We start from the raw sequence: 13,860 nt of genomic DNA on the forward strand, positions 1-13,860 counted from the left end.
AGCAGTGTTTATATGAGCTATAGCAAGTTAAAATTTCTGCAATGTATTGGGGCGCCTGGGTGGCTCATTTGGTTAAGTGGCCAACTCTTGGTTTCAGTTCAGGTCATGATCTCAGGGTCGTGGAATCGAGCCCCGTGTCAGGCTCCTTGCTCAGTGGGGAATCTGCTTGAGGATTCTCTCTCTTTCCCTCTCCTTCTGCCCCTCTGCCCACTCAACGCTCTCTCTCTCTCTCTCTCTCTAAAATAAATAAAATCTTTAAAAAATTTTCTTCAGTGTATATTCCATTTATATGCATTAGCCATAATTTTTTAAATATAATAGCATTAAATCATATAAAAAATAAATAAGATAATCCTATGGGAATTAAACTATAAAATTAATTACTGAATGGGTTTGAACAGAGACATGCAAGGTATCCTTAAAGAAACTGTTTCCCAGCCCTAATATTTAAATATAATCTGATAGGAGGAAATCAGAGGTCCCCAAGGTCACCCCCAGGCTCAGCGATTCACAAGGAGTGATAATTCTCAGCATATAATCACACTCACTACTAAGATTTATCACAGTAAAAGGATACAGCGCAAAATCTCAAAGGAAAAAGGCACATGCTATCAAGTCCAGAGAAAAGCAAGCACAAACTTCCATGAGGCCAGTGATGTCACACAGGATGCACTCAGTTCTTCTTACAAGTGAGACAACATGGGTGAAATGTCTAGCAGCGAGGCTCACTAGGGACTCAGTGCCCATGGTTTTCATTGGGGACTCATTGTGTAGGCACCCTCTGCCTGGCACATACTAACATGCCATTGTCCCAGAAGAAAAGCAGGTGCTCAGCATAAACCATCTTGTTTATACAGTCCAGGTAAAGTGAATTGCTCTTACCAGTTCTGCTAATGGTGGGAACCCTCCCCAAATCTAAGTCCCCAGAAGCCAGCCTACGGCCAGCCTTGTAAGCAGGCAGTCAGGCTTGCAGTCAGGCTTGTTAGGCAACTCTCTCCACAGGGTATTGGGGGGGAAAAAAAAGAAGAGAAAGGTTGGTCAACAAGGGAAGCAAAGAAAAAGGAGACCTTGGGACATAAATAATAGCCATCTGCATTTTAACACTATCCAAGAACAAGATCATCAGGGCCAAAGATCCAGAAGGCCATCTCTGCAGTGTAGATAAATGACTCAAGCTGCCTTATCTGAAGAATGCTCCTTAATATCATTCAACTTACACCCTTTGTTTTGATTGCAAGAAATTGCTAATTTACTTGTTTAATTTTTTATATTGATACTATATTCACAAAGTCACAAAATCAAAAATTTTAAAAAGGCTTATATTGATATCTCTTTATACCTCCCAGTCTCAATTCACTCACTCTCTTTCTCTCTATGGGTAATCACTGTTGTCTGTTTCTTGTTTATCCTTCTAGAATTTTTTTAACGTATATATAAGCCAAAACAAATACATAGTCTTAGCTATATAAATGGCAGTTAACATGCTATATACAACTGTTCTACAGCTTACTTCGTTTTCACTTAATGAGAAATGTTGCGGGGGGGCGCCTGGGTGGCTCAGTCAGCTAAGTGTCCAACTCTTGATTTTGCCTCGGGTCATGATCTTACGGTCATGAAATTGAGCCCCATGTCGGGCTCCATGCTGGGCGTGGAGCCTGCTTAAGATTCTCTCCTTCCCCCTTTCTCCTCTGTGCCCCCCTCCCACCCTACTCTCTCTCTCTCTCAAAAAAAAAAAAATGTTGGAGATCTTTCCATATCCCTTCATAAAGAACTTCTTTGTTCTTTTCTTTTTTTAATAACTGCATAGTATTCCACTGTATGATTGTGCCAGAATTTATTTTACCATTTTACCAATCCCTTGTTGCTGGTCATTTGGTTGTTTCTAGTCTTTACTGTTACAACCAGTGCTGCAAGGAATAATTTACGGCTTAATGTTATCACAAGTTTGAGAATATATTGTTGTTTTTTTTTTTAAAGATTTTATTTATTCATCTGAGAGAGAGAGAGAATGAGAGATAGAGAGCACGAGAGGGAAGAGGGTCAGAGGGAGAAGCAGGCTCCTCGCTAAGCAGGGAGCCCGATGCGGGACTCGATCCTGGGACTCCAGGATCATGACCTGAGCCGAAGGCAGTCGCCCAACCAACTGAGCCACCCAGGCGCCCGAGAATATATTGTTAGTATAAATTTTTAGTTGTAGAATTCCTGTGTTAATGGAATATAGATGCTGCCAAATTGTCTTCTAAAGAATTTGTTCCAGTTTATACTCCTATCATCTTCATATGAGTATTTGTTTCCCCATATTCTTGCCAACAGTGTATATTCTCAAACTTTTGGAAATTTTGCTAACCTGGTAGGTTAAAAATGATATTGTAGCGTAGCTTTGATTTTATTTCTCTTATCAGTAACGTTAAGCATCTTTTTCATGTATTTGAGTTAGTTGTATTCCCTTTTCTGTGAATTCCCTGTTGTCTTCCACTCATTCTTCTATTGGATCAGTGGTCTTTTTCTTATGGATTTGGAGAAGCTCTTTCTATATTAAGGAGATTAACCTTTGTAATGTCCCTTGCAAATATTTTCCCCAGTTCATCATTTCACTTTTGATTTAGCTTATGCTGTATTTTACTATGCACAAGCCTTTGATTTTGTAACTGGGCTTATTAATCTTTTTTTTAAGTTTCTTTGTTTTTTAAGTACTCTCTACACCCAACATTGGGCTTGAATTTATGACTCAAGATCAAGTGTTGCTTGCTCTTCCAACTGAACCAGCCAGCACCCCAGGGTTTATTAATCTTAATCATAATAGAAAGATCTTCTCGGTTATAAAATAATAACACTTATTTTCTTATATTTTCTTTCAGCACTTTTATTGCTTTTTTTTTTTACATTTAAATCTTTGATATATTTGGAATTATCCAAGTGTGTGGTGCAAAGTATGGAGCCAACTTTTTTCTAGATGGCTATCCAGTTTTTTCCCTACTGGATAGCCATCTAGCCATTAAATTTTCCTACTTTCTTAAAAATTTTATTTTATTAATTTATTTTAAGTAATCTCCACACCCAACGTGTGACTTAAACTCACGACTCTGAGATCAAGAGTCACATGCTCTTCCAACCAAGCCAGCCAGACACTCCAAATTTTCCTACTTCCTAATTTGAAATATCATCTTTATCATATATACTGAAGTCCTGTCTGTTTTGGGGTCTGATTTTGGATTCTTTGTTCTCTTCTCTTGGTCTTCTGTCTACTCTTATGCCAGTGCCACATATTTTTAGTTACTGAGGCTTTAAAGTATGTTTCAGTATCTCATGAATCTAGTTCCCTCTCTTTGTTCTTCTTTTTCAGAGTTTTCCTGGCTAATCTACTTTTTCCATATGAACTTTAGAATTATTTTTTTCAGTTGCAGGAAAAAATATCTGTGGCCATTTTTATTGAGGTTGGTTCAAATTTTAATAAATTAGTGTAATGGTATCTTTAGAATGAGTTTCTCTCTAAGAACATATTGTGTCTTTCCATCCTTTAGAGAAAGGATATCCTTACTCAGGCAGAGAGTGTTCTAGTTTGAGTATCAGCTTTAATTCTCACTGTAAATTAACATATTGACATTCTGGTTTTATACATCATTCTGTGTAAGCAGTTAATTTCATTCACAATGAGAAATGGTTGCAGTCTTCTCTGATTACTCCCCAGTAAGTCAGGTTTTAGAGCCTGTAAGGCGGAGAGCCAGATTCTAGAGCTTGGAAAATCCACCCTTGTAAATAATTGGTGTACATTGCCTATTTTGGCAGATAGCCAGACGATCTTTCCCTGTAACACCGCAACTATGTATATGCCTTTATTTTAAAAATAGTTTACTTTTAGTAAACTTCACTATTGTAAGAAAGTCTATTATGCATGGTAGTTATACATGATGGCAGTCTGTTCAGCTGTTATTGATGTTTGCATCTGCTTATGAGTAAAAGGGCCCTATGTACAGTAATGACGTGCTTTGGAAAATTACTGAGTAACTATCTGTGGTCAAATTTTTAATGAAAGTTTTAAATTCTTATATGTTACAGAATTTCACAAACTTATTTGGACAGCCACTAGTCTGCTTGCTTTCTCCTACAGCATATCCAAAAGCTTTACAAGGTATGTTGTCATTACCTGTTATATCCATAGGTTGCAAATAAACACTGTCTGCATTTTGAATAATACTAATCTTTGTCTCCCCACCTATAATGATCACGTGTTGATTTATAGTGCTTAACGTGGCAGGTGTCAGTCTGAAATAAACCCAGAAGTCTTGCCAACAACTAGACTTCTTTAATGCGCTGCCATTAGGTCTTGAGATAATTCTAAAAGAAATGATAAATCATCCCTGAGAAAAGGGTGTTTTTGGTCCCTTACCAAAGGGGGAACTCATGATTTGTGAATTTTAAAATTTGTTTTGCAGGTGTTTTTGTTTTGTTTGGTTTTGGTTTTGGTTTTGGTGTGCGTATCGCCCTTCATACAACATGATTTCCTGTATCTCTGGCTACATATTTTAGGCATTTTTTTAAATATTTTATTTATTTATTTGACAGAGAGAGAGAGAGAGAGCACAAGCAGGGGAAGTGGCAGGCAGAGGGAGAAGCAGGCTTCCTGCCGAGCTGGGAGCCCAATGCGGGGCTCGATCCCAGGACCCTGGGATCATGACCTGAGCTGAAGGCAGCCACTTAACTGACTGAGCCACCCAGGTGCCCCTATTTTAGGCATCTTTTTAAAAACTATACGATTTCTGGTCTAGAAAAACTTCTCAGCCTATGCCTGAGAGTTAGGATAACCTTACTGGCACAACTTAAAGGGTTTCTTTTATTCACATTTTTACCTTGTTGTATTTTTAAAATAAAAGCACCTATTTTCAGTGTGCTAGGGAGACAGTGTGTCCGGGTTATGGCTGTTTCTCAGATGGCTGAGAAATGAAAGACTGTCTTTAATAATTTGTCCTTGATAAGCAACATGTAAAATAAAATCTAATTCCAACTCCCAGTCATTAAGCTAGGTAAAAACTAAACAAACCTTAACCGTGTTTTAGCAGTCCTTGTCACTGTTTCACCATCTCCCTGGCTGTGAATAGTGCTGATGTCTCTCTGTGGGAGATAGCATTTTACTGCTACTTCCCAGCCAGAAGCCCTGTCTACTGACATAGTTTGACACAGGAAGTGATGGTCAGCATTTGAAAGCCTGAGAGAAGCTGGAGACTTTTCACCGTTGTTTTAAGGTAAGTTTTGCTATTTAACAGGGAAAAAAACCATGTAGGAATATTAAGTTCTTGTATCCAAAAGTCAAATTACTAAGGGATAGAACTTACCTTCAAACAACGGTAAAATTCTCCTGCTTTGAGGACTTTATTAACCTGTTTCCTGTCATTTCTGGAGAAATGTAACCCCTTCCAATTACTTAAGAGTGCTTTCTGCTGTCAATTTGTCCTATTAAGATGCAGCTTTATTTAAAATTGCATGAGCTACTGGGTTAATACCAAGATTATTTGTTCCGAAAGGCTTTATTGCATAGAGGGTAAAAACAGAGACTCTGGAGGTAAGCTGATTGAATTTGAATTCCGACTCAGCCACTGACTAGCTATGTGACCTTGGGAAGTTACGTAGCCATTCTGTGCCTCAGTTTCTTTCCTATCAAATGGAGTTAGTAATAGTACTTCCTCGTTAAATAATTTTGGGTATATAGTAAGTATTCAATATGTGCTGTCATTTTTTAATTGTCATTATTATTAATGCTTATTATCACACTTGGTTGTAGTATACGTCCTTAACATTTTTTAGTCCAGTATCATATCTTTGTGCTAGAAAGCTTAGACGTCTAATCCCTTAAATATGGCCCATCTGAGCACAAAGCTAGCAGATACTTAAATATTTGGGATGTCTAATTAGGTTCCTGCACCTCCAGTAACTAAAGTCTCCAGTTCTCCCTTGAACCGTGAGTTACATCATCTATACAACAAACATTTATTCAGCATTTATTTATCAGGTTCTGTGCTGGGCGCTGGAATTAACACTCTGACCAGACAAACACAGTATGTTCCTCACAGAGCCACATGTCTAGCCAAAGATACAGACAACCTAAGAGGCATTTCTTATAGGTGCTATTAGTGTTTCATAGAAGGAAGCATATGGAACATGTAAGAGGAACTCCTCAGCAGCCCTTCCAGGTGAAGAAAATGGATAAAAAGATGTCAAAGTGGAGTTGAAGGTTATATAGAATTATATGGAGCTGGGACATGGTTAACAAGAGTGTTCCAGCAGAGCAATAGCATGTGAGCCCAGACATAAGAGCTCTGTGATGAGAGAGTTTATGGAACTTTTTTTTTTAAGATTTTATTTTTAAGTAATTGTTAACACCCAACATGGGGCTTGAACTCACAACCCCAAGATCAAGAGTCGTGTGCTCTACCCACTGAGCCAGCCAGGTGCCCCAGTTTATGGAACATTTAGAGAAATTAAAGTACTTCCTGCTAGTGGAAGGATAGGGTGTGGGATTGTGTGACTGAATCATGAAAAACCTTTTAGGATTTGTGAAGACATTAAAATGGAGGACAGCGGGGTGCCATCAAAAGATGGTGAACAGAAGAGTAGACGGAAGAGCATTCATTAACCTTGTGGAGAATGGGTTGGAGAGGAGCACTGATGGAAATAGGAAGATGGTGGTGGCTTCAAAAGATACTAAGCCCAGAGAGCCAACAAGATTTGGTGACGGATTGGATATGAGGGAACGAGGGAGAGGAAGGAGGCAGAGGTGAACTTTCAGGTTTCTGGCTAAGATGCTGGTAGAAATGATGGTACTGGATAAGAAGCAGACTTGTAGAGAACAAAAGGGAAGAATTTGCTTTCAATTTCTGACAAGTTGGGTTTGAGGTTACCTTTGAAACTTAGGTTGAATATTGTAGTCTAGAGCAGCTCTGTTCAACAGAAGGATAATGTAAGTCATGTGTAATTTTAAATTTTCTAGTAGCCACATTAAAAAAAGTTTAACAGGTGAAATTAGTATATCTTTTTGTAGTGAGGCTCTGAAATCCTACGTATATTTTACATTTCACAGTGCACCTCTCTTTGGACCAGTCACATTTGAAGTGTCCAGCAGCTACAGTAGGACAGTGCAGTTCTAGACCGGGTGAGCTCGATCTAGGCTGCAGATAAGAGAACTGGGAATCAGTAGGCATATACGTGGTAACTGAAATCGTGGGAGTAGGTGAGATCAGCAATGTGTAGGGTCAAAGAGAGAAAATATTGATATTTAAGGGATAGGCAAGAAAGAGCAACTAAGAAAAGGGAATGAAAAAGATGGCCAATTCTAGTACTCATCGGAGAATTCTATCATGAACCACCCATGTACTTGCCGTATTTGGATAAAATTTGTTAGTTGGAGTGAAAAAGACAAAGGAATATGTTCCTTTTCCATTTCTCTTAAGTTTCCTACGCTCTGTCTTAAGTTTGTTCAGAAAGCAGCTACCTGGGATGTTTTTGTAGTTCCATGCAGAATCTACTTTATTGAATTATGATTTAATGATACAGCTTTAATTTTGTGTAATATCATTATATTAAAATATTCCTCAAATGGATCTCTTATCTTTTGCAAAACTGTTGTCTATATATATATATATATAACATGTTTGTTATTACAGATCAATCTCAACGAGGTAGCCTCTTCACTCTCTTTTTGAACAATCCTCTAATGGCCTTCCTATTTGTCTCTGGATTGTCAAGCATGCGCAGAGGCCTATGGGAAAAATGTCAAGAATATCTTCGAAAAATCAACCGTGATATTGCCCAGCTACTGACCCATTCACGTTCAATAGGTACCCTACTAATCTAACTGAACACTTAACATACTATAATGGTTTTATATTGTTGAAATTATTTGAATTTTTAAAGGTATTTGTTGAAGGCAGGAAAGTTGAGAAGATTTTCGAACTCTCTTCCCCTTTGAAATGAGTTTTTCTTTTAAGCATCTTTTTACTGTCATCTTTCTCCTCTTTGCAGATCAAGCATTTCTCCAGTTTTTTGGAGATGAGTTTCTTCGCTTGCTTCTCACAAGATTTATCTTTTGTTCAGCCACCATGAGGATGCACAAGATTTTTCGGGTAGGCAAAGAATATTATTAAAGACCAATTTTACCATTTTAGGTATTTAGGAATCATGTATTATATTTTATAAATACACTATATTAAATAAAATTTTAATAGATTCAAAATAATATTTACAAATTATTATGTAACATATAAAGATGACCCATATAAGGCACATCTGAATGCCAGTTTAAGAAGTAGAACATTTTCATTACCTTTTAGGCCCTTCCTGGATCCTTTCTCTCTCTCAAATGAAATTAAGATCCTGAATTTTATAATTATCATTCGTTTTTCTTTATAGCTTTGCCATATATATTTATATTCCTACACAACATGTTGATGGATCCAAATTGTATGTATTCTTCTACAGCTTGCTTTTTTTTCACCTACTATTATAGTCCTGAGATTGAGCCAAGTTGATGACAACTATAACTTTCATCCATTTGTTTTCAGTGTGCTATAGGATTCGATTGTTTGACTGTATATCAAAAATTTCTTGTCCATTCTACTGATAATGGATATTTAGGTTGTTTCCATTTTTTTATTATTATAAACAATGCCACTGTGAAATCTTCCATCAGTTACCTGGTACACGTGTATAAGATTTTCTATACTGGGATGTGAGGTCAGATTATATAAGCATCTTCAACTTTACTAGGTAATGCCAAATGTTTTGCAAAGTGGTTGTATCAATTTACACTCACTAGCAGTGTGTACGAGTTACTTTTGCTCTAATCCTCACCACTTGTTGCAGTCTTACTTTATATCATGTGACTCTAATGGGTATAAATTAGTAGTTCATTGTGGTTTTAATTTTTATTTCTGAGATTGCTTTTAGGTTGAGTAACTTTTCATGTTTTATTCTTTGTTCCTCTTTGTGAAGAGTATGTTCAGATCTTTTGTCCATTTTGCTCTTAAGTGATTTGGCTTTTTCTGTGAATTCATATAACTACATAACACTGTTTATTGAGGTTTTAAAAATTTTAGCTATTATATTTTTCATTTCTGTGAGTAACATTTGGTTCTTTTTCAAATATGCCTGAACATTTTTTAAAGAATTCATTTATTTACTTGAGAGAGAGAGAGCGGGGGAAGAGCAGAGAGAAACCAGAAGGAGAGAGAATCTCCAGCAGACTTTGCATTGAATGTGGAGCCTGACACAGGGTTCAGTCTCAATACATATATTTTACATTTCACAGTGTACCTCACTTTGGACCAGTCACATTTGAAGTGTCCAGTAGCTACAGTTCATCAAAAGGAGATCCTGATCTGAGCTGAAACCAAGAGTTGGATGTTTAACCAACTGAGCCACCCAGGCACCCCTATGCCTGAACATTTTTAAGTCTCTTGTAACTTTTAGTTTAAAAATAGGATGATTTTTTTCCATTTTATTATGGTAATTTTAAATATGAAAGAATTGTACAATGAATATCCATATATACACTAGCTAGATTCTGCAGCTAACATTTTGATATATTTGTTTTGGTACATTTATCCATTCCTCTTTTCATTCATCAGTTTATCTCATTTTGTGATGCATTTTGAAATAAATGGTGGACATCAATAGATTTTACCCCTTAACCCTTCATCATACATATAAATAACTATACACACACACACACCTTTTTTTAATTTTATTTTATTATGTAATGTTAATTACCATACATTACATCATTAGTTTTTGATGTAGTGTTCCATGATTCATTGTTTGTGTTTAACACCCAGTGCTCCATTCAATATGTGTCCTCTTTAATACCCATCACCAGGCTAACCCATCCCCCAACCCTCCTCCCCTCTAGAACCCTGTTTGTTTCTCAGAGTCCATAGTCTCTCATGGTTCATCTCCCCACTTCTTTTTTTTAAATGTGAAGTGCACAAAACTAACATGTGCCATTAGGTGAGTTTTGACAAATACATACACCTGTGTATCAAGTTATACAACATAGCATCATTCCAGAAAATTCTCTCTAAACCCTTTTCCAGTCAGTCCAGTACCCATTACCCCAGAGGCAATGCTGTTTTTTATTATTTTCACTATAGCTTAGATTCACCTATTCAGGAACTTGAATTATACAGTGTGTACTCCTTTGTGTAAACCTTCTTTGACCAAGCATGTTGTTCTTTTTTTTTTTTTTTTAAGATTTTATTTATTTGATAGAGGCACAGCGAGAGAGGCAACACAAGCAGGGGGAGTGGGAGAGGGAGAAGCAGGCTTCCCGCTGAGCAGGGAGCCCGATGCGGTGCTCGATCCCAGGACCCTGGGACCATGACCTGAGCCGAAGGCAGATGCTTAACGACTGAGCCACCCAGGCGCCCCCACGCATGTTGTTCTTGAGATTCATCCATGTTTCATATAAAAGGAGCTCATTCCTCTTTATTACTGAGTAGTAGTAGTCCATTGTCTGAATATACCACAGTTTATTTAGACCTTCTCCTTTTGATGAACACCTGGCCAGTTTTAAATTTTTGACTACTGTAAATAAACCGGCTGTGAACATTCTTGTACAAGTCTGCTCAGACATATATTTTGAATTTTCTTGGTCATAGTGTAGGTATGTGTTTAGTTTTATTATAAACTGCCATTTCTCAGAGTATTTGTACCATTTTATGTTTCTAGCAACAGTGTATGAAAGTTTCCCTATATCCTTGCCAACATTTGGTGTTGTCAGTCTTTTAAATTTCAACCATTTTTGTGAATGTTTTTTTAAAGATTTTTATTTATTTATTTAAGAGAGAGAATGAGCATGAGCGGGGCAGGGGCAGAGGGCGAACCACACTCGCTGCTGAGCAGGGAACCCAACGTGGGGCTCAATCCCAGGACCCCAGGATCACAACCTGAGCCTAAGGCAGATGCCCAACTGACTGAGCCACCAGGCGCCCCCATTTTTGTGAATTTATAGTGTTATCTCATTGTAGTTTCAATTTGCATTTCACTGAATAATGTGATGTTAGACATCTTTTCATGTGCTTCTCAGCTATATTTTATTGCATTCTGTGGCTTACCTTTTTCTTTCCTTGATCAGTGGCTTTTCTTAACAGTTGCTTTTAAATTTTTGATGAAGTTTCAACTAACCAATTTTTTTCTTTTGTGGTTTGTGTTTTATCCAAGAAATTTTCACCTATTCCAAAGTTACAAAGATTTTTTCCAAGTTTTCTTCTAGAAGTTTTATAGCTTTAGCTTTTTTACATTTAGGTCTATGATGTATCTTGAGTTATTTTTGTTTACAGTGTAACGTAAGGGTTAACGGCTTTTTCTTTCATATGGTTATGAAATTATTTTAGTATCATTGAAATGGTTATCCTTTTCTCTTTGAATTACTTTTGTAACGTTTTTGAAAATCTGTCAACCATATATGTATATAGAGATATTTCTAGACTCTAAATTCTGTTTCATTGACCAATGGCATTTTTCTCCAATACACTGCTGCCTTAATTATTCCAGTTTTTTTTTAATTGATTATTCCAGTTTTATAATAAGTCTCAAAATCCTGTAGTGTGAGTCCCCCTAAAATTGAACTGTTTTGGTTATTCTGGGTCCTTTCTATGTGAAATTTAGCAGCAACTTCACATTTTGATTGGGATTGCATTTATTCTATGTAACCAATCTATGGAGAATTGTATTTTAATAATATTGAGTCAATCGATGACTATGGTGTATTTCCCCATTTATTTAGGTCTTCAGTTTCTCTCAGCAGTGTTTTGTGATTTTCATCTTATAGGTGTTGTATGTATCTTAATAAATTTATTCCTGAGTATTTCAAGTTTAGAGATGCATTATAAATAGAATTGTATTTTTTATTTCATATTCCAATTATTAGTTGCTAATACACAGAAATACTGCTGTTTTTAAAATTGACCTTGGGGCGCCTGGGTGGCTCAGTCGTTAAGCATCTGCTTTTGGCTCAGGTCAGGATCCCAGCGTCCTGGGATCGAGCCCTGCATCGGGCTCTCTGCTCAGAAGGAAGCCTGCTTCTCCCTCTCCCACTCCCCCTGCTTGTGTTCCCTCTCTCGCTGTGTCTCTCTCTGTCAGATAGACAAATAAAATCTTAAAAAAAATAAATAAAATAAAATAAAATTGACCTTTTTTCCTTGCAGTCTTGCTAAATTGAAATGTTAGTTCTGCTAGCTTTTTTTATACATTCCTTAAGATTTTGTATGTACATAATCATGTCATTTTCAAACAAAAGTAGCTTTTACTTCATCCTTTCCAATCTCTATGTCTTTTATTATGATGGGGTTTTGTTTGTTTTGTTTTTGCTTTTGTACTTTATTTCAAGGTTAGGTCTTCTGGTAAAATGTTGAATAGAACTAGTGAGAATGGATATCCTTGCCTTGTTCCTGGTTTTTGGGGAAAAATATTTAATCTTCTACCATAAATTAGATGTTGCCTGTTGGTTTTTCATAGATGTCCTGTTTCAGGTTGACTGAGCTCCCTTCTGTTCCTAATCTGTTGAGATTTTTTTTATCAGTAATAGGTATGGAAGATTGTCAAATACTTTTTTTCTTCATTAAATGATCTAATATTAATTCTATTAACACGATGAATAGCGTTGGTTGATTTTTCTAACAGTAAGTTCGGCCTTGTATATCTGGGTTAATTGTATTTTGTGGTCACGTATTATCCTTTTGCATTGCTGGATTCAATTTGCTAGTATTTCCTTATGGATCTTTACATCTTTTGTTATGAGTGAGTATGGGACTTAATTTTCTATTCTCATAATGTTTTCGTGTGGTTTTGTTATCAGGATATTGCTGACTTCATAAATTGAGTTGGGATGTGTTTCATTCTCTTCTACTTCTTATAGTTTCTTTAGGATTGGTATTATTTCTTCCTTGGAAGGTTAGATAGCATTCACTAGTAAAGCATCTGGACATAGAGTTTTCCTTTTTGGAAGTTTTTAAATTATGAGTTCAATTTCAAAGGCTTTCCATATTTTCTGTTTTTCTTAGTCAATTTTGATCATCTGTGTCTGACAAATTCTTTTGTCTAATTTATTGCAAAACATTGTCCCTAATATTCCATTATTCTTTTAATCCATATAGGCTCTCCAGTAATTTTTTATCCTCATATTGGTAATATTTCCTGTCTTGTTTTTTCTTTCTCAGTCTAGCTAAAAGTCTGTTAATTTTAGTGATCTTTCCAAATAAACAACTTTTGCTTTCATTGACTTTTTTTTTTACTGTTGTTCATCTTTTTATAAGCTATTTCCATATATGCTTTATTGTTTCTCTTCTTTTTAATTACGGTTGACTTTTAAACAGCACAGGTTTGAACACTCAGGTCCACTTATCTGTGAATTTTTTTATATAGTACAGTACTGTAAATGTATTTTGTCTTCCTAATGATTTTCTTAATAACATTTGCTTTTCTCTGATTTACTTTATTGTAAGAATATAGTACATAATACATATACATATAAAATATGTGTTAATTGGCTCTTTCTGTTACCAGTAACGCTTCCCAGTCAACAGTAGGCTCTTAGTTAATTTTGGGGAGTCTAAAGTTATATATGGATTTTTTTTAAGATTATATTTTTAAGTAATCTTTACACTCAACATGGGGCTCGAACATACAGCCCCAAGATCAGGAGTCGCATGCTCCACCGAATGAGCCTGAGCCACCCCAGCGCCCCATAAAATTACATGAGGATTTTCACCTGTGCTGGGGTTGGCACTCCAAACCCCCAACATTGCATTGTTCAAGGGTCAGCTGTACTTTGATTTTAATTTTCTCTTTTAATTTCTGTATTTTTAAGCTTAG

The 13,860-nt window shown here is 36.4% G+C and overlaps 1 protein-coding gene across 5 annotated transcripts in view; it reads left to right on the plus strand.

Moving 5' to 3' along the window:
* Nucleotides 1-13,860, plus strand: part of SCAI (suppressor of cancer cell invasion) — a 137,457-nt gene that overhangs the window by 108,939 nt on the left and 14,658 nt on the right. For all 5 annotated transcript variants that reach the window (XR_003523725.1, XM_027615769.1, XM_027615771.1 and 2 more), the window contains 3 exons: nucleotides 4,057-4,129; nucleotides 7,656-7,829; nucleotides 8,014-8,114. Coding sequence is in view for 4 of the 5 variants with exons in the window: in XM_027615769.1 (XP_027471570.1) it covers nucleotides 4,057-4,129; nucleotides 7,656-7,829; nucleotides 8,014-8,114 (348 nt within the window). In the remaining variant the exon portion in view is untranslated. The remainder of the gene's footprint in view (nucleotides 1-4,056; nucleotides 4,130-7,655; nucleotides 7,830-8,013; nucleotides 8,115-13,860) is intronic.

This window comes from Zalophus californianus, chromosome 13, assembly GCF_009762305.2.
Source record: "Zalophus californianus isolate mZalCal1 chromosome 13, mZalCal1.pri.v2, whole genome shotgun sequence".
Taxonomy (NCBI): domain Eukaryota; kingdom Metazoa; phylum Chordata; class Mammalia; order Carnivora; family Otariidae; genus Zalophus; species Zalophus californianus.